General features: G+C 37.5%; 1 protein-coding gene across 2 annotated transcripts in view; it reads right to left on the bottom strand.

Moving 5' to 3' along the window:
• Nucleotides 1-452: 452 nt before the first annotated feature.
• The window catches only part of Neto1 (neuropilin and tolloid like 1), a 118,743-nt gene continuing 98,805 nt past the window's right edge, over nt 453-20,390 (bottom strand). The window contains exons 8-11 of one of the 2 annotated variants that reach the window (XM_055598775.1): nt 11,946-12,059; nt 6,284-6,842; nt 5,319-5,393; nt 453-475 (exon numbers count right to left, since the gene is read on the bottom strand). In XM_055598775.1, coding sequence (XP_055454750.1) covers nt 5,333-5,393; nt 6,284-6,842; nt 11,946-12,059 — 734 coding nt within the window. In that variant the 3' untranslated portion in view covers nt 453-475; nt 5,319-5,332. Of the gene's footprint in view, nt 476-3,584; nt 4,625-5,318; nt 5,394-6,283; nt 6,843-11,945; nt 12,060-20,390 lie in introns of those variants that run through there. The other variant, XM_055598774.1, reaches the window with a different exon arrangement.

Below are 20,390 nucleotides of genomic sequence, written 5' to 3'. Positions count from 1 at the left end.
TTTCCATCATTATTTTCATCCCCAGTGCACTGAAGAAGAGGTTTTGATGTACACAATGCACAGACCAAAAAAAGAAAAAGGAAATGAAAAGAAAAAAAAAAAAAACAAGCAATGTTGATATAAAGTTTAAATCAAGGGAAACTGAGTAAATTGTACAAGTTTAATAGTAGGCTATAAAGGAATATTTTATTTTAAATAACTTACATACCAGACCTCCTGGTCAGTTGTAATATTTGACTGAGTGTCAGTGGCTATTAAGAGAACCCTCCAAACAATTTCTCGGTGATTCACTGGGATATGGCAGTGGAAGAGAAAAAGCTGATGGAGACAGAGAATGTGCTCGATGCACAATTATCATGATTGCCAACAAGAAAAGTGACTGTATATCACACTGGCTCCCGTGAATACAGAACTTCTTAAATTCTCCAAGCTCATGACAGAGGCATGATGAAGGCGGCATTTATTTTTTTGTTTCCTAATGGAAGGAAATGAAGGTTTGTCAGAAGAGAGCCTCCCTCTTTAGGAAAGAACAGAAAACACACAACTCGCTGCCCCAGGGAAAGTGGGAAATTATGTGTTTGACATTGGTTACATATATTTCTTGCCTTTGTTTCTCTGCTGGATTTACTCCAATAATATAACATAATTAATTTTAGAAATATCTGAAGTTTTAACAGAATGGATAGTTATAATTCTTAATTAAAAGTTGCTTTGGATTTATTGAGCTGACTGAATTCATGATAAAAAAATGTCTTTTTATTTTTGCCATGTATTTTTCTTTCTCCAATGTTTAAAAGGGATAAAGGGAGTGTTAACTTAAAGAAATAAGGAATTACTAATTAACTTAGGTTCCATTTATTGTATTCTTTTACCTATCTAATTATTTCTTGGCTGCATCTTTCACAACGTGCTTTGATAAACAGAAATTGTTTATTGGAGGAAAGTATGCATAGCAACCAACTTTTATGCTCATTAGGCAATTTAAAAACTCACTGTCCATGTCATATCCCATTAAAGAAAACACACAAATTTTATACAATTCATTTATTTCACTTCCTCCAGAATGGGAATTGCTGTCATTCAAGCTAGCTGGCACCGCTTATTCCACTATCAAACACAGATGTGTTGTTTTTTTGTTGCTTTCCGAAGTTGATGAGACTCAGAATGATAGTGTTTACTCTGTTTTCATATTGTGAGTTCTGGGAAATCCATTCTTGATTTTAAAATGAAAGGGTCAAAGTGTGTAACATGAGAGGAACCCTTGACTTTTTGCGGGAAAATATAGAAGGAGCTAATGCAAAGTTCAAGAGAATATTTACATGATGCGGAAGACCAAACTTAAAATATTGGGAAGCAGAATTTTTAATGCAGTTAATGCCCTGAAATATTTTTAACAGGACAAAAACAAGGGAAAAAACCCAATATCTCTGGCACAGGGTTGATTCTCATTTAAAGAATGTGTGACAGTGATCTCCAATTATGTTTATAGCACATTTTAATTATCTGACTAAAGTAAGCTGTGAGAAATCAAACGCATGTCTGTTTTGTGAAGTGATACAGAAAATCTACATGTGTATAAAAACAGGTTGAGAAAAGTTCAGATTTCAAAGTCAGAACATCAGCACTTAGGCAGAAGCACAAATCTTAACTCAAGTCATCATGAAATGAAAACATGGTTGGACACCAAGCTTCCAAGAGCTGAACCCAAACCATCAGCTTCACCAAATTTACATAGTGAAGTATCTGAAAACACCTCATTAAGTCAATACAGATCTTCTTATGCTAGCTTATTTTAATTTGCTTTGTGAATAAAATATTGTTACCTGCTAACCCTGTTTGAGTTTCCTTCCATTGCAAGCGTCACCCAATTTTCAAGACTGTCCAGTGGTTGATATTAAAGGGATAAAGTCTGATTTAAAAATAATTTTTAATACTGACAAATCTCCATAATGGGTTTTATAGAGGCACCTGTAAGGATTTCTGATAGCTTTGCTGACCTCTCACTCCGAAGGGGCGAATCCCAGGCCTCCAGGGCTCTAGGCAGGAATGCCGACACCTCCTGGCCTTCTCAACCAACACCTGCCAGTTAGTTAACCATGAGGAGACCCGTCTTCTAAGGGAGGCCATTTTCCCACAGAGTAATTATATGTCAAATGTATAAACCATCCATTCTTAATTCAGTTTGATGTCAAAAGGTGCCTGTTCAGTGGATTGGGAGTACAAGTTCCTTTAAGCAGAGAATGGGCAGATCAGTGACATGTTTAGATCTGGAAAGAACTGGAAAATTCTGTAAACTGCATGACAGGTGCATGATGACTTCTGCACCTAATTTATCTTCTTGGCTTTATTGTTGTATAATGAAACACACTGTGACATTGAGATTATTCATTCAAAGATAATAATGTGTGATGAGGATTCATAAAGAGATGAAATAATGCAAAATACGGGGACTAATTCATGTGATAATCTTAGAATGTCAGCTTTGAATTAATGGACACACAGTTACATGTGGTAACGAATAATTTGATGAGTCAGACAGAAAAAGGTGAATTTTATAGTAAGTGATATCTATAAAGTATGTATCGTGCTAAAGAAAGATAGTACTCACGTCGCTACATTTTCTTATTGGATAATTTGTCAAATTAATTCAGGTGAATGATTCTTTATTACTTTTCATGCATGTGTGTCTTTGTGTGCTGTCTGTGTCCGCCTGTGTGCGTGTTGTTCCTTCTCTGTCTTTAGCGAGCTGGGATTACATGTAGGCCACCTGATGCTTATGTCCTTGTGCCAAAAGTACTATGCGGGCAAGTTGATTGTATTTTCAATATTCAAGAATTGTGTAATTCTTTAGTTAACTTTTCTATTACACTTTACTTTATCTCCATTTACTTGTTGATGTTTTCTTTTGTTTATACTTTAATATATACTAGGTTGGCTTCCTATTAAGGACAAATGACACAAAATATCCATTTAGATTGTAGAGGCTGCTGGCAAAAAAAATTGTAGTGAACCAGATTTCTTTGCTACTTGAAGATCCTGATTATTTTATTCTTGAGAACCTGGCTATTTCGAAGATAGTAAGAAGATGTCATGTAACTATAGTTTTAAAAATAAATTTTCTAAGAGTAGACTTTTTTATTTGAAAAGGTATTTACTCTGTGTTCATGGGGGGTACATATAATTCAACAGAACTTCGCATGTTGTGTGTGCTTTAATTTTTCTCTTAAATTGATGATAACCATTAAGCATTCAGGTATGTGTATAGGTAAGAGAGTAACTCAGAAATGGTTAGTTTAGTCATAAAAAAGGTCTATGATTTGGAAGGATTGACTTAGAAAAACTCTTTTAATATGAGAGGAGAAAATATTCATAAGATGTTAGAAATAAAATACTTAGGAAAGCAAACCTCAATATTAAATGACATCCTGTAATCTAGCAACGGGGAGAGATTATACTAATAAATCGTGTACTCTTGAAACTCTGCTTTTTATCACAATAGAAGAAAACATCTCTCTTAACTCAAATTAGGAAATTATTATACACTTTATATATATATATTTATATAAAAGTTACAAGTAGCAAGCATATGACACAAAGAAATGGAGGAGTAACAGCAATATTTGAGAATGCATGCTTTTTACAATGTGTCTAATAAAGAGGGCATTTTCCAACCTAAATATCCAGTACGGACATGCAGGGTATTTTCTCAAACTTTCAATTCAATCATATTGCTAAGTGCTTAATCAAACAAAATTCTGTTGTAGAGTTTGAATGGTAAAATACCTGATTTCAAAAAGCCATTTATGAAACTCAATATTTTTCCTTGATAAAAACAAAACGGAAATCAGGGGTACATAGAACGATAAGGAGGGAGACAAAGAAAGACAGAGGTGGGGCAGATATTTGTCTTATTGCAATCTGGATTTTACTGAATTTCATTATAATAAAACAACAGATTTGTACAGTCCATTGAACCTCTAGCTGGTGTTGCCATCATCCACATTTCCAATTTTCATTGCAGCTTGTTCAAAATCACGCAGGAATGCACTATTCTCAAGCAGTCTATATAATGAAAACAATGTACATGTAACACAAAGTTCACCCAAAGATGTGGGGGTTTTTCCCCCACAGATCACACAGGTACAATCATGTAACAAAGACATGAACAACACAGAAACAAACATGAAACTGACAGTAAAAATAAAGCTGGGGTAGCCTTAATCGGGGACTAATCTCTTCTTCAAGTTTCCATACATCTCCGAATGTATTTAAACCTAAGGAGCACTTGGTGATCAGCAACCAAATTAGGAAATGGACACGCCATTGTGCAGCAGGGGTGTCTTGCCGAAGGAATAACACATGTCTGTAACTCTTAAGTTTGGATAAAGGCAGTGGAATGAATTTAGAAATATGTCTACTTTTCACAATTCACTACAGAATTTTCTTTTCACAGCCCCAAGTGTGTATAAATAGTTCTTCTCTGAAAATAAAGCACAGTTAAAACAGTTTCTCCCATTGGAAAAAAAAAATGCAACAAACACCAACTTAGTAAGGTCATACAGAGCATGGGATGCGTTCTCCTAATTCAAGAACAGTTGGTAGGCTTGAGGAGTTTGGAGATTAGCTGTGAAGCAAATTCAATTGGAGATGAATTAGAGTAAAATAAACGCAGACTACCAAGTGAAGATGTGAAGCCACTGTGATACTCCATGACAAACACATGCACATGGAGACAACTGGAGGTTATGAGGCTTTTAAAGCATGAAACATGCCATCATGTTAAAGCATGTTAAAGCATCAACATGCCACATTTCATTTTAATGAGATAAGCTAATTGTTCATGCAAAACTAAGACCACACAAATTGTATGAATACCACCAAATACTTGGTGACGTCTTTGAATAGAAGATATTCAAATTATACCAGTAATTGCCAATCTAATGAATTTACTTCAGTTACCTTAAGAGTGAATAGTGTTTTATTTTTCGAAAACCTGGGTTTCTTGTGCTAGTCCTTGGATGAAATTTCATTGCTTTTATTATCTTTGCTTATAATAAAAATATTTTTAGCTATTCTATTATTGAACAATACTTGATGAAAGAATATTAAAATGTATTTAAAAGCTATGTACTCTAAGAATAATCACCCCATTGCCATTGCATCCACTATACTTTTACATATAAAATGCCATGAGATGCGTAGCTTAAGAAATAATGGACAAAAACCACATTCCTTGAAATACTATGAGACAATTACAACAAAACAAAACAAAATAAAATATGACAAAGGGGAGAAGGGAACCAAGGGCATTTTCTTACCTTGAATTTTCGTTTTAGACCCTAGTTGTGTTGTATTCAGATTCATGTTTGCTTAGAGACCCAATGAGGCAGAACCTGGAATGTTATGGCTATTTCATTCAACAAAGTAATATTTGCACAAACTACAAATACTCTATTTACTTGAAAACATTCCTAAAGTTAATGAAGCAATGGAAACAATGGTATTTTACCAGCATGCAAACTATATTAAATCAACTTAGATATTTTAGAATTTGTCAATAAAATCTATAAATCTATATAATTAGGTAAAGCACATTGCAAGCATGCACACACAGAGTAATTTAACTAGATGCATGCTGGAATTTCCAAATAAACCAATATTAAATTCAAATTCTCTTCCCAGATATTTTTCTCATTTAAAAAATATTAACATATAAAAGATATTTTATATATGTAAAAATAAAAAATAAATAAAATTTCTCCCAAATTATCTATTTAAATATAAATTTTAGTGTTTTAGTATTCAATATTATAAAATAAAATTTGTAATATAAATATATTACATGGGGAAAATACACTTTTATTTTCTTAACCAAAATAGATTCTATTGCAAAATATTTCATTTTGAATTAAAAATATTCAATAAGATAGTCTAGCTATCTTTGTGTAAGGTAACCATTTCAGAAAATCATTTTATGTTCTGAAATATATAAGTATGAATAAGAGCAACAACTATGATTATGTGGAGACAAATTCATTGCATAAATCTCTACTATAAACGAAATGCTCTATTTTCATAGAAGTAATCTTGTATGTAAAGAAATAAACAAAATATCTGTGGCCTTTGTGCACGTGTTTGCGCCTCATGCACATATGTGGGACATAAAAGAGCAGGCTAGCACTAGGAGGAGAAAGACGGCATTGCGTGGTTTAAGCCATCATTCATCCCCAGCAGCATTTCCATCTTCAGTTACGGTTGCCATCAAATATCTATGGATACTGACCGCTGGACGGATTTCTCGTGTCTGGACAGCCTGTGGCTGGTGGTGGGCACCTCCTCGATCTCGTCGATGTCACAGGCATCCGCCGCGTCTTGTGAATAGTTGTGTTTCATGACCAGGATGTTCCTTCTGTTCACGGGTGGGATGAGGGGCTTGACTGGCTGCGTGGGTATCTCTGCCAGGATGGAGGCGTCCCTTGTGCTGAGGTTACTGCGGCTGCCCTTTGCGCTGGACAGCTGGGATCCACAGTGATGGTCATGGATGCATTTGGAAGAGGATCTCCGCAGTTTGTGGTAATTTTCAAAGTCTTCTGCCACATCTGCAAAGTCAGCTGTTGCTCCAGTTCCTCTGAGTGTGCATAACTCATAGTGAGGAGGCTCAAACACCTCCTGGAAAACGGTCTGGTCAAAGTCTGACTTCCTTTGGACGTATTTTTTACGAGGCTGTTTGATCTGTACAATGACAGAAATGATAATAAGGATGATCACAATGCAGGAAGTCACGCCAATGACCGTCCCACTGGTGTTGGTCAGCTGATCCAGCAGGCTGGTTTTCCTCTTTTCTGTAGGGAGGAGAGAGTGAAGACAACAGACAGACAAGAGGAGAAACAACCCACCACGTGTTAATATCGCCTTCACAGTGCAAATTCAAAACTTTAAAACAAAACAGGCTGAGCATACAGTTTTCACAGCCTTAAGTTATCACACAATTCTTCAAAATAAAAACTCTATTTCCAAAATGGCTCTACTTTCCATCCGTAAAAGTAGTCATCTCATTGCTCATATCCCTACTTTAAATACTTATATGTAGACATATTTGTGCACATACATATGCATGTTAATATTTGCGTAACTCATAACATGGCGTCTGTAGATGGCATAGCAATTTTCTGAACTATAATTTGTTTTCTTAGTCATAAGAGGACCTCTAAAATTCTGAATCAGGAATTAATATACCTGCCTTTCTCTCTGTGTTTGCTTGGCAGAGAAAACAAGTTACAGTAGTAAGCGCATTCTAATGCCAAGAAAAATTCAACACAGCATCACAGCAAACATTCTTGAATGGTAGCAAGAGAACTTATACATATTTTCTCAAATCAAAAATTATAAAAATTGACTCCTGAAACTCTGTTGTAATGAGCGTATGGACATTTTTCTATTAGTGTGTAGCAGATTGGCATGTACAGCAAGGGACAGGGGAGACAGAGTGTGTGAAGAAAGAACAACTGCATGTTCATAGCTTGAAAGCGTACATTTAAAAAGGCACTAAGGGAATTAATCCATCACCTAACATTACAATAGGGTAAAATAAAATATGCCAGAACTTTCTAGGGAGAGTGAACACACGTGCCATATGAGTAATGATTGGCTTCCAAGGCAAGCAATCAGTATTTCAGGGAGGCTGAAGGTGAAACCACAAGGCTCCATTTGGAGGAATAAAATTTACGAGGGAAATAGTACAGGAAAGTGAACAGAGTACCACAAACAACAACAACAACAACAAAAAACAAGGATCAAGTAATCAAACAAAAGCACACAAGGAGAAAAGAGAGAAATTAAAATGAATATTTTAAATTAAGGGTTCAAAATTCCCCCATATAATGATAAAATGTATATACAAATTCAAAAGTGAAATAAGTGTAGAAAAACTACTTAGACAACTAAAATAGGTTGTAAAATTGTAGAGGAAAAGGAAATCAGCCTAGGGAATGATAGACCCAGATTTACACGATTATCATGTGGTTGGTGAGCATTGGCGGTCAAAACGACACAGATTCCTGTTACAGCAAACAAAATCAAATTTAAAAATCATATAAATAACTATATACTCAAAATCACTGTCTAGTAAAACTACTTTTAAAATGAAAACAAAATTATTGTCAGATTTAATAAAATTAAAAAAAAAACAATAAATCTGCCTTAAAAAGTCTTTGAGTTCCATTCAAGAAAACCATGGCAATGGCAAAAAGAGATGAGAAAGAAGGAGAAGTAGAGAGACAGACATACTTATTAAACCCTTCTTCATATTCAGGGAGACCTGTGTATCATTGTACTATAGATCCTCTACCTTGTAGAAATGTGTTTCCTATTACTAACTGTAGACCTGAATTTGCTGGGAGTTAAACCATTGCTTTAATAAAGGAAGGATACAAACATATAGAAATAGAACAGACTGAGTCAAATGTTGTTGTTTTTGTGTTTATGGTCTCACAGTTGATCATTCTGCTTTGGGTAAACAATAAGGGTGCTCATCAGGCTCTCATGAACCCCCTGGTGTCTGGGCCTTGTTATATAGCAATGGTAAGGAAAATCCCTACATATAATTAAGTGATGTAGAAACAACCAAAATGCTTATAGCAAATTATACTACTATGGACTGTCCTTATTCTTTTGCCACCCTGAAAATAGAATGATATAAGATAGTAATTATTATAGTAATCGGATGAGGTTGTAAGATACATAATATAGTATGTAAAATTGGGTAACAAGAGTAAAGAGTGCAGGAAAAAGGTCTATATTTCATAGAAAGTTTAGCCTAAAACATGAAAGATATATTGAAAAGTTGTATGCTATAAACCCTTATGTCAACACAGTAAAACCAAATCAAGAAAATATTGAACACATGCTACAGTACAACATATATACATAGTGTCCTAGAGACTGTAAAAAGAGAAAATAATGAGACATATAGATGACAAAAACTGACAGAGGGTATGAATATTAATATGGACAATACAGAATGACATATGGATATATTAAGTAACCTAATGAAATGAAAGAGACTGTTGGAATGGATAACAATTAATGTTAAATTATATATTGTAGCAAAAATTTCCTGTATAAAAAGTAGAACAAATTAAAGAAAGGAGTAAATGATAGCCAAAGAAAGTTAGATGCAAATAAATAGACTTTTTAGGACAAAAGCGTGTAACTAAACCTGTATATCATCTTATGGTGATAAGGAAGGAAACTTTTGGGAAGCTCAACAATTCAAATACTCATGGGTTCAAAACCCCATGAAATGAAAGTGTTTTGAATGTAGAGAGAAAAGCAGGTCATCCAATATTACATGATGCAGAAAATTATAATATCATCTTTCAGACACAGGTGTACAAAGGGACCTAGAAGACTTATACAATGTTATGTGAACCTGCCAGATATGTAGGTATGACATACTCTGTCACACATCAGAAAATATGCTTTCATTTTATGAACAGGCGGAACATTCCTTTAGGCTCTTGTATGTGCTAAGCCATAAAGCCAATCCCAGTAAATCACTAGTATCTTAGGGGTAAGTTCTTCTATCACAAGAAAACTAGTTAAGATTTTGCAGATGGGTTAGGTCTCTGAAAAAGAGGTGGCTCAACTTTATAATGAATTTCTGGTCATGTTTTCCTGATTGCTGTTTTAGTTTTGTCACATGCTCTCCCATGCAGCAAACAGATGTTAATGACTGCTAGCCGACATGTGAGCTAACATGTGAGGACATGTCAGAAAGTGTGTCCTGTCCTATCTGTGCCCAAGTGGTTCTTTAGACAGAAATCATGACAAACACTCAGCAGATTATGTTGGAAGCTGCTGTTCTAGCAGCTGCTTGGATACTTAAATCTCAGTGGAAAGACTGGTTTACCAGGCCTTCATTGGAGTCAGGGAAGAACTTCCAAGTCCATCTCCTTTTGTTTGTGACTACAGGTGGGATAGCTTGTCAAAATCACACCTCTTGTTTCACCTCCTTGTGAATTTAACCCATTGTGCTGAGCTGTTTTTACTCTGGCTTAAAAGCAGTCTGCAATAAAAGCCAGGCTGCTGGTCCAGTCTACTCTCTACTAGAGCCTCTCAGAAAGGTCCCATGTGTTGTGTGTTAGTTTATTAATTTTAATCCTCACTCCAAACTCAAGAACCATTCGACTCTGCTGTCAGGCTCCGGCAGATTGGTGCCCAACGTGGGGCTTGAGATACAGGGAATCAGTGAAGGACACTGCAGGTGTTGGAGAGCTCCAATCATTAAGTAAAAAGGGTGCAGTGAGTAAATCTGAGAGAAAAAATGGGACAAGGCAGAAGCCTAGTGTTTTGTGTATGGAACTTAATTAAAGATAGTCTGTCTATGCAGCAGGAAACTGAGAAAGTTCAACTTTCAGGCTCAGAGAGAAGGAGGTTAGAAAGATGGCAGGCTTCAAGAAAAAATGATATTAGACCATCAGCTCCTCCAGAGGAGTTGTATTTCCCTCCTGATGTCAGTAATTTCTTGTCAGAAGGAGACTTTGAGGATGACTTAGATCCTAATGAGGTTGCAGAGTTGGAGGAAGAACCAGATCAGTATTATTCTGAGAGATAGCCTCTGATTCAGGCTATGCATGTTAAAAAGCGTAAGCCTTGGCAAAAAGAAATTGAAAGATTAGAATGGGGCTTGGAGGAAATGAAAAAAAAAATTGGAAAATTAACTACTAGGGAAAATGAGGCTCAATCCCCCACTCCAACTCCATCATTGGTTACAGGTTTGGACCCTCCTCCTGGGACTGCTACAGTTGCAGTGGCCCAAAAGACAAGGGGATTGTTTCCTTTGTCCACTGTATGGGTTACTGTATCTCGCTTACAAGTTTCTTTACAAGAAGCTAGGCAGAATGGAGAACATATAACCGAGTTTTATGGTCTACTCTCCACTAGAGCCTCTTGGAACTGTCCCACGTGTTGTGTGTTTTTTAATTTTAATCCTTACTCCCAACTCAAGAACCATTCGACTCTGTTGGTGGGCTCCGGCAAGAATAGTCTTCATTTAGCAAACTTTTCTTACTGCCCCATCAGGTTATTTGGGAATGGGCAGGTTTTCTGTGCTTCTCTTTGCAAGAAGTGTTTTGATAGATCACCCTAAAATGTAAGTGGGAAAGTATTCCTTGTCTATCTTCCCTTAAGTGGGGTTTAACATTTGGCCTTAATAGTGGATGCTTTTATGGTAACTGAAATGTAGCATAATCCAGCCAGAGAGTCCTATATAAATAACCAATACTTGGTTGTCCGCTGGCCCAGAGGGCAGGGACACTGGGAATTATTTCATAGGAGAGGGAAAAAATATTTTGTTAATAAAAGAGAAGCAGCTTCAATTGAAAACAGAAATTATCCTTTCAAATATTTTATCTTGAGACTGAGTGAAAATGTGAGTTGGAAAAATCTGGAATAAATGGAAACAGATTAGAAAAACGGAAAAAGAAAAATGACTTCGTAGAGAAGCAAGGCTCGGCACAGCTGCTCTTTTCTCCACTTGATTCTGCAAGTTCTCATGAGTTGTGTTTAGTGTTGTAGAATGTAAGGGGGCCTCTGTCAGTACACTGAGGAATGAGGAAGGAGATGCTTACAAACTTACTCTAGGACATATGCAGTGTTGGAGAGACAGCTCAAGGGTTAAAGAGCACTGGCCGCTCTTCCAGAGGACCTGGGTTCAATTCCTACCACCCATCTGGCAGCTCACAAGTATCTGTAATTCCTGCTCCAGGGGATCTAACACCCTCGTGCAGATAAAAAGAGGGAAAACCACCAAAGTACATAACAAACAAAAACAAATAAATTATAAAAAAGACACATGCAGACAGACAAAACTGCATCCTCTCCTTTTTAAGACTTATGCACTGCACGTATAGAGTCTTCCCACTCTCCAGCTCTGGGTCCATTACCTTTACAGTGATTTTCATCCCAGGGATACACACAGTTCTGGAGCCCGTTGCAGACCAGCGTGTTGTTAATACACATGTTACTGTGGCAGAAGAACGTGTTGCCTTCACAGGGAGCTAAGAAAAGAGAGAGAGAGAGAGAGAAAGCATGATAAAGGAAGAAAGTCTGAATAGGACAGAAATCAGGATGTGTCTTTAACAAGACGTATCCCTTGCTTCTCAGAAAAGCTGCTACAGTGGGCATGACTCTGGTGACTGGCACCTACTGGAGGCTCCAATTATTGAGAGAACATAGTGTTTCCACCCTCATCAGTACATGCAATTTCGCAAAATTTTGTAATAGCATATGCTGTGCTCTTCCGAAACTTTACATACATAAATTTAGATTGACTTCACAAAAGCACTAAATAAAGGGGTTATACTTTTAAAAATATGTCTGACAAGCACTATTGAGAGAAAATATATATTAAGCAAAATGGCATAACACTTTAGAACATGTAAAATAAAAGTTATAGAAATCCAGAAACAATAAATTAATTTTCAACAACCTCATAAAATAAGAAAATTTATTTTCTGCTTATCCTCAGAGAGAGAGAGAGAGAGAGAGAGAGAGAGAGAGAGGAGAGAAACACAACAAATACAGCCAACTCGGACCAAGTGGCTACACCTGCTCCTGGCTCTGGCTTCCCCAATAAGTGATGTTCACTTCCCACAGTCAGGATCTGCTAGTGTAATGATTACAATCCATGAAACAGCATCTGGAAAAGCTTTGAAAGGCAAAGAACTCTGGCAGTCATTTTGAAAGTATCATGCTTAACACTGTGTTATATTGGTGATTTGTTAAGAGATGTGTAAACCTGTTACAATGGAGAATTGGATGATTTGATATATTGTTACAAAAATTTGCTTTTTAAATGGAATTAATTTTGAGTTTCTGTAGCTAACTGTGATGACCTTGCAGAACTGACATGGTCTGTTACATAGATAATAAATGCTGTAAAAATTTGTGCACAAAACATAAACGCATTTTCTGCAAATGGATTAGACCGATTTCAAAAAATATATATGTGTAAAACATTATTGATAAATTTCTCTAGATTATAGTTACATAGGAAGAATGCTTTTAAGATACTTGCTACTTTTGTCCTTCCAATAATGCCTTACAAATATTTTAGTTGCTATAGCTGATGAGTTAGTAAACACAAGAATCAAAAGAGCATTTTAGCTTGGGCAGGAGGGAACGTGATAGTGTGCGGAGACTGCCATTTCAAGCAGCAAAGAGGTGAGCTTCTCCTGCTGCTTCTTGATGGGAAATCTATGAATCAACATGTTATCAGTTGTTATATGGGTTGTGGTTTTACTGAGAACACAATAAATACAGAAATGCCAATACATTTTATTCCATCATTAGATCATTAAGCAGTGGGAATCACCATCACTTACCTTGAGTAATATTTTAAGTAGTGAATAACCTTTTTTTTTTCTTATTTTTGGTGACATATATATAATTATATATATAGTTATAAATTGTGTGTATATATATACAAATTACAAACAAACAGAAAAATACAAAAATAGCAGATAAATGCTGCCATGGTATAAAGCAAATCTGTAACATGGTAATACTTGAACTAAAACTAAATTTTGTAAATAGGAAAAGCTACTTTGTTGTGTTAGGACACACTGGACTGAGTATGTGAGCAGGAGGATCTTCACTTTGGTCTGTGGCGAATGACTGTTTCTCTGGCCACAAGCAGGTTCACTTTGAACTGCACATTGAGAGTTTGGCAGGAAGTCCTGACAGGCCATTCTCAAATTCCCAGAAAACCTCTTTCAAACTTTTTGCTGTTGAGCTGGCCCGTATGTCAGTTATTCTGCTTTAACGTCTGTAAAATGGGTCGAATGTGGTGATTTCATCACGCACAGGTGTGGTGGGATGCAGATAATACAGGCATCCCCCATACGGGATGTACCTCCATGGGAGAGTATTGGCAAACAGGTGAAGACAGCTGGTTTCCTTCCCAGCACCAAAAGGAGGAACATGCCTGGGACTGCTTTCAGGAGAGAATTGAAGTGGCGCCCACAGACATACCGTCTGATTTTGAAACCTGATCCACCAGCTCTCTGTTGTGTGAGCTTGAATGGGTGTGTTCTGTGATGCCACTTTCAGTTTACACGCATGTAGGCACAATCTTCAACCTTACCACAGAGTATTATGGTGACAATTAGATCTCTATACCTTTAAAGTCTATAAAAGTGACGGTGTCACATGGGGACAAACGACAGATGCTCGTCAGCTCTCTCATTAAACACTGTGCTGAGATGAGGGAAAACTAAGCTCAGAGCTTGCAGAGCTGAGGGCAGCCCTTTAAACACTGCGCTGGAGACTCTGTAAGAGCAGGATCAGGAGGCCCTGTTCCCACTTGGCTACATCAAAACAATCTGTGTCAGAAATCAATTCCAGGGAAAACAATCTTGCAACCTTGAGGACACATAACACAATAAGAAGCAGCTTAAATGATGCTTCACTCGTTCCCTGCTGAAGTAAACATTTTTGTTTATTTTTTGAGAGATCACTGCCTTGCACTAAGTGAGAATGCATATTGGACTATCTTGAAAACAAGATTTCTCGTTATTTTTGTATCTTGGATATAGTGCCACAATATAAGATATTATGCTTCAATTCTAGAAAAAAAAACAGCAAAAATAGAGCTTATACATATTAAATATCAAGATAAATGTAACTTTTTAGCATATGTGTATGAATAAGAATAAAGCTTTTAAGAGACCATAGCTTAAGCATACATATTTACTTCTGATATGCTGCTTTTTACACTTCAACAAAATCATCAAAATAATATGTATTTCTTGTTATTAATTGTACCAACAGATATTTGGTTTCATCTTTAAAAGACAATATTGATTAATATAGAAAATATTTTATCTCATTTTCTGTTTTGTTTTTCGAGACAGGGTTTCTTTGTATAGCCGTGGTTGTCCTGGACTTGCATTGTAGACCAAGCTGGCCTCGAAATCACTGAAATCCACATGTCTCTGCCTCTCAGAGTGCTGGGATTACAGGCATGTGCCACCACGCCTGGCTTATCTTGTTTTTAATCTCAAAAGATTTTTTAAAAGGTTGATATTCTATAGAACAAGTGTTGATAAAAGTGACAATGTTGCCTTTTTAATTATGTATTTATTCATTTGCATTCTGGTCTTAGCCCCTCTCTCCTCTCCTCCCAGTCTCTCTCTCCCTCCCTCTTTCCCCCTCCTCTTATTCTTCAGAAAAGGGGAGAGCCCTACCCACCTACACCAGCTCATCAAGTCACTTCAGGACTGAGTTTGTCCTCTTCCCTTGTGACCTGGTAAGGGAGTCCCCTTAAGGGAAGTGATCAAAACGCAGGGAACAGAGTCCATGTGAGTGACAGTCCCCACTCCCCTTACTACTGGAACCACATGAAGCCTGAGCTGCTAATCGGCTACATACATGTAGAGGATCTAGGTGTCATCCCTGCATTGTCCTTGGTTGGCGCTTCAGACTCCACAGGCTCCTCTGTGCCCTGGCTGATTGGTTCTATTCATCTTCTTGTGGAGCTCTTGTCATCTCTAGGTCCTTTTATCCTTCCCCTCACTTGCATTCAAACATTTCAGAAAAACAAATAATACATCTAGACTGTGAGTTATTTATAGGAACCTTCAATGCAGTCTAAATTTTATTCACTGAATATTCATCCAAATACTTCAAAACAAATAGAAGCACAAAATTTCCCACAACTCTTTCACTTAAGAAATAGAAGGACAATCTTTTCTAGTTCCATCCATTTGCCTGTAATGGCGGAGTAGTATTCCGCTGTGTAAATGTGCCAGTTTCCCTACCCATTCTTTGGTTGAGGGACATCTGGGTTGTTTCCAGATTCTGGCTATTATAAATAAAGCTGCTATGACTATAGTTGAGCAAGTGTCCTTGTTGTATGGTGGAGAGTCTTTTGGGTATATACCCAGGAGTGGTATAGCTGGGTCTTGTTTTAAAGTTATTCTCAATTTTCTAAGAAAGCGCCCGGTTGATTTCCAAAGTGGTTGTACAATTTTACATTCCCACCCTCAATGCAGGAGTTTACCCCTTTCTCTACTTCCTCGCCAGCACGTGTTGTCACTTGAGATTTTGATCTTAGCCATTCTGATGGGTGTGAGGAAGATTTGTTTTGATTTACATTTTTCTGATGACTAAGGAAGTTGAGCATTTCTTTAAGTGCTTCTAGGCCATTAGGTATTCCTGTGTTGAGAATTCTCTGTTTAGTTCTATGCCTCATTTTTTAATTGGGTTATTTTGTTTATTGGTGTGTGATTTCTTGAGTTCATTATATATTTTGGATATTAGCCCTTTGTCAGATGTACGGTTAGTGAGGATCTCTTCCCAGTCTGTAGACTGTCTTTTCATACTATTGACAGGGTCCTTTGCTTTACAGAAGCTTTTCACTTTCATGAGGTCTTGTTTGTTGATTGTTGAACTTGGACCTTCAGCTGTTGGTGTTCTGTTCACGAAGCTGTCTCCTGTGCCAATGAGTTCAAGGCTCTTCCCCACTTTTCTTCTAATAGATTTAATGTGTCTGGTTTTATGTTGAGTGTTTGATATACTTGGACTTTACTTTTGTAAAGAGTGGTAACTATGGATCTATTTGTATTTTTCTACATGTAGACATCCAGTTAGACCATTTGTTGAAAATGCTGCCTTTTCTCCATTGTTTGGTTTTGGCTCCTTTGTCAAAAATCAAGTGATCATCAGTGTATGGGTTTCTGCGCCTTCTATGCAATTTCATTGACCGAAGAGTCAATTTCTATGCCAGTACCATGCAAAGTTTGAGGGAATGCCCAACCAATGCCTGGTCCAACAAAAGATCCACCCTATTGGACAGTGCCAACCCCTGACACTATGAACAATGCTTTGCTAAGCTTGCAGACAGGAGCCTGTCAGAGTTGTCCTCTGAGAGGCTCTACCCAGCAGCACCTCAAAACAGATGCTGAGACTCACAACCAAACATTGTTCAATGCTTAGGGAGTCTTGGGGAATAGTGGGAGGAAAGAGAAAAGGAACCAGAAATGACAGGAGCTCTACAAGAAAAACAAGAAAGCCAACTAACTAGAGACCAGAGGGATTTGTTGATTCTGAAGCATCAAGCAAGAACCATGCATGACTTGAACATAGACCCCATAGCAGATTGGGCTTCAAGTAGGTAGTCTAGTTAATGGAGACAGCATTGGACAAGGACTCACTTGCTACCTTTTAAATCACTTTCTCCTGGGAGGACTGCCTTGCCAGGCCGCAGGGGAAGAGGACACTCAGTCCTGATGAAACTTGATGAGCTGAGATGGATGGGAAAGGGAGCTGCCCTTTTCTGAGGAAAAGGGGAGGGGAGGGGAAGTGGGAGAGAGAGAGTGAGACGGGGGAGGAGAAAAAGGGCTATAAGGTGTAAAGTGAATAAAATAAAGAAATGAGAGAAAAAGAGAAGTAGAAGAAGCTTGGTGCGGTGGCCACACCTGAGACACCTGCACTCTGGAGGCAGAGGCAGGTGCGCCTCTGTGAGGTTGAGGCCAGCCCAGGGTTGCAGAGACTCTCAGCGTCGACTAAGCTGAACCCTCAGAGAAATTTCACCGTCGAGAACCTGGGTGCCTTTGTTCACGCTAAATGACTCCAGCTATCTTTTAAGGGGAAAACAATATTTAAAAGTTATGTCCTTAATGTTGAAAACCTCATCATAGTGCACACATTCTTAATTCTCAAGCAAATACAGATTAGTATGTAAGTGTATCTATGTGCATGAAAATTTTCAAATAATAAAGTCACTTACAAAAACACACTGGAAAATGTACAAAGTATGCAAAAAAGAGTTATTTCTTGTGGTTATTTTTAGGATTTACTGAGATTATATTCTAGCTCGTTCTGAGAAAATTTTAATACTTTATATGTGTGTGTGTGTGTGTATACAGTTTTGTGAATTGTAATGAATTTTCATTAAAAAGTGTAAAATATTGCTAAAAAAACAATTTTAATCTTTTTTGTAATACCAAAATGGCAGTTTTCATAGGAAATTTATACTTCTCTACAATTAAAAATAATTAATGAACATACAATGTATTTCCTGGCCAGTGCTTTGCTGCTATCTTGTGCGAAATCGCGTGTGTGTGCACTCCATCCACAAGGTGGCAGTCGACTTCCACACTTCACGAAAATATCCTCAGGCCGTTAAATGCCCTGCTGAAGCAGCATCCCTCCACCTGAGGAATACTGACTCCTCACAGAGGAGTTAATAAGGCCCACAGCCACACTGATATGTGGCATTAGAAAAGAGGCTGGAAGAAAGAGCCATAGCCCAAGCATGATGCTGTTTACTTATTCTAAAACGTATATTTTATAAATTCAAAGTTCTAATCAGAACTTTTTTTTGTCTTCTACGTCCAGTTCTATAATTAAGAGGTTTTGAATTTTTAGCTGTGGTTTTAGTGATGAATCCCATAACTGTGCAATCATATCATTAAGGTCTTTTCTTTCTTCAAATACACAAAAATTCAGCAAATCGTAAATCAAATGTGAAATAAAGCTTTTCTTTCTGAGACACTGATATTTCTACTACCTGCATTTCAGAGGTAATAAAACTCAATGAGTAGATAAGGTCAGTCATCAAGTGACAAGGAGAAACAAAGGGAAGAAGAGCAGGTCTGCAGACATGCTCTTCAGACTGCACTTGGATTCTGACTGTGGGCTTCGGCATTGTGCTCTCCTCATGCTCCCTTCCTTCTCACTTTCTTCAAGTTCTTTTTAAGTGATTTAACCTCTGCTTACTCCGGGGCCCACATGTCATGGTGACATACACACTCACACACTCACATGCACAGTACACTTCTGATTAGTCCAATTCTGCTTTGTCATGTGTTTCATCCCTAAGTCAGCGGAAGTTCCTGAAGGAGGAGGGAGAGGAGGAGGAGAAAGAGGAGGAAAAGGAAGAAGAGGAAGAGGAGGAAAGAAGGAGGGGAAAGAGGAGAAGGAGAAAGAGGAGGAGGAGGAGGAGGAGGAGGAGGAGGAGGAGGAGGAGGAGGAGGAGGAGAAAATTGTCCTGTGAATTTTTGAATCTCCTGTTTCTGAAAAGGCTGTGAGCCTTGCTTACAATCGTTTATTAAAACTTTCCTTAGAAATAAGGGTGTATTAATACTTCCTGATCTAGCCTGGCATGGTGGTGCATACCTTTAATCCCAGCACAGGCAGGCAGATCTCTGTGACTCTGAGGCCAGCCTAGTCTACAAAGCAAGTCCAGAGTCCAGGAAAGCCAGGGCTACACAAAGAAACCCTGTCTCAAACAAACAACAAACAAACAAACAAAAAGACTTCCTGATGTTCAAAGTGCTCTGGAATCTCTTTGTTGTTTTGGATGAAAAAGTAAGAAAAGTCACACACCACCGTTATAAACATGTATATATGTGATATGTATCTGTACTTGATAGATTCATAGTAAGTTCATGCTGCATGCAAAGGCTTGAAGAATTGAAAACTCATTTGGTTTCACTCAGGAATCATCATGATCAGTTTTGTTAAGAGCATTTCCTATACTCTGCCAGGTCCGTAGACCAGTTCCCAGAAGCCTCTGTGGTTAGATTCTCAGGCCTTTTCCCTCTGTGTCATTTTACCTAGGCTTATTGTTCTCAAGGACCCCATCAATTCGTACTGAGTCTGAGCTTAAATCTTTGACTCGGGACTTACTCTGGGCTCTGGAATTGTCTGAGAGGCAGCCTTGCTCTGAGCTTCCATTCCCACACAGCTTCTCCACTTGGAGTCCTAATTAGCATCCTAATTGAATATGGCTGGAGTCGTGATAAGGGACTCACTCTTCTGATCAGCACTAGCCTTTTTCATTCTCTGCTTTCTCTCTCTTCCATTTATTATTGCCTAATTGGCTGGTACTTACTTATAGTACAAAGTGATTGGGTTCATGGCAATGACACAGCCATTAAAGTACATACTGCAAATGTATCCAGCCTTTAATCCTTTGCTGTGCCCTATCCATGTTCTTGCTAGTCTCCTTCAAAATTCAGAGAATTATCAGAACATATTTTATAAAACTATTTCGATAAATGTGAAAACACAAAAGGAATAAATAAACTTCTAGACATATGTGATTTACCAAAATTAAATCAAGCAGATATCAACAAACTAGGCAGATGAGCAGCAAGCAACTGAAAAAAATAAGTAATGAGTGAATTGGATGGATTGACAACCTAACTCAACCCACCTTTTTAAAATGATCTAACACCAAGATTCTTTACAATAGTCCATGAAATAGACATGGAAAGAATGTTACCAAACTCATTTTTATAAACACAGTACTCTCCAACACTAAGCCAGATAAGAACACACACACACACACACACACACACACACACACACACACACACACA

Source organism: Psammomys obesus, unplaced genomic scaffold (genome assembly GCF_907164565.1).
Source record: "Psammomys obesus unplaced genomic scaffold, mPsaObe1.curated_primary_1811, whole genome shotgun sequence".
NCBI classification, from domain to species: Eukaryota; Metazoa; Chordata; class Mammalia; order Rodentia; family Muridae; genus Psammomys; species Psammomys obesus.
This window is presented reverse-complemented; position numbering and strand designations above follow the sequence as displayed.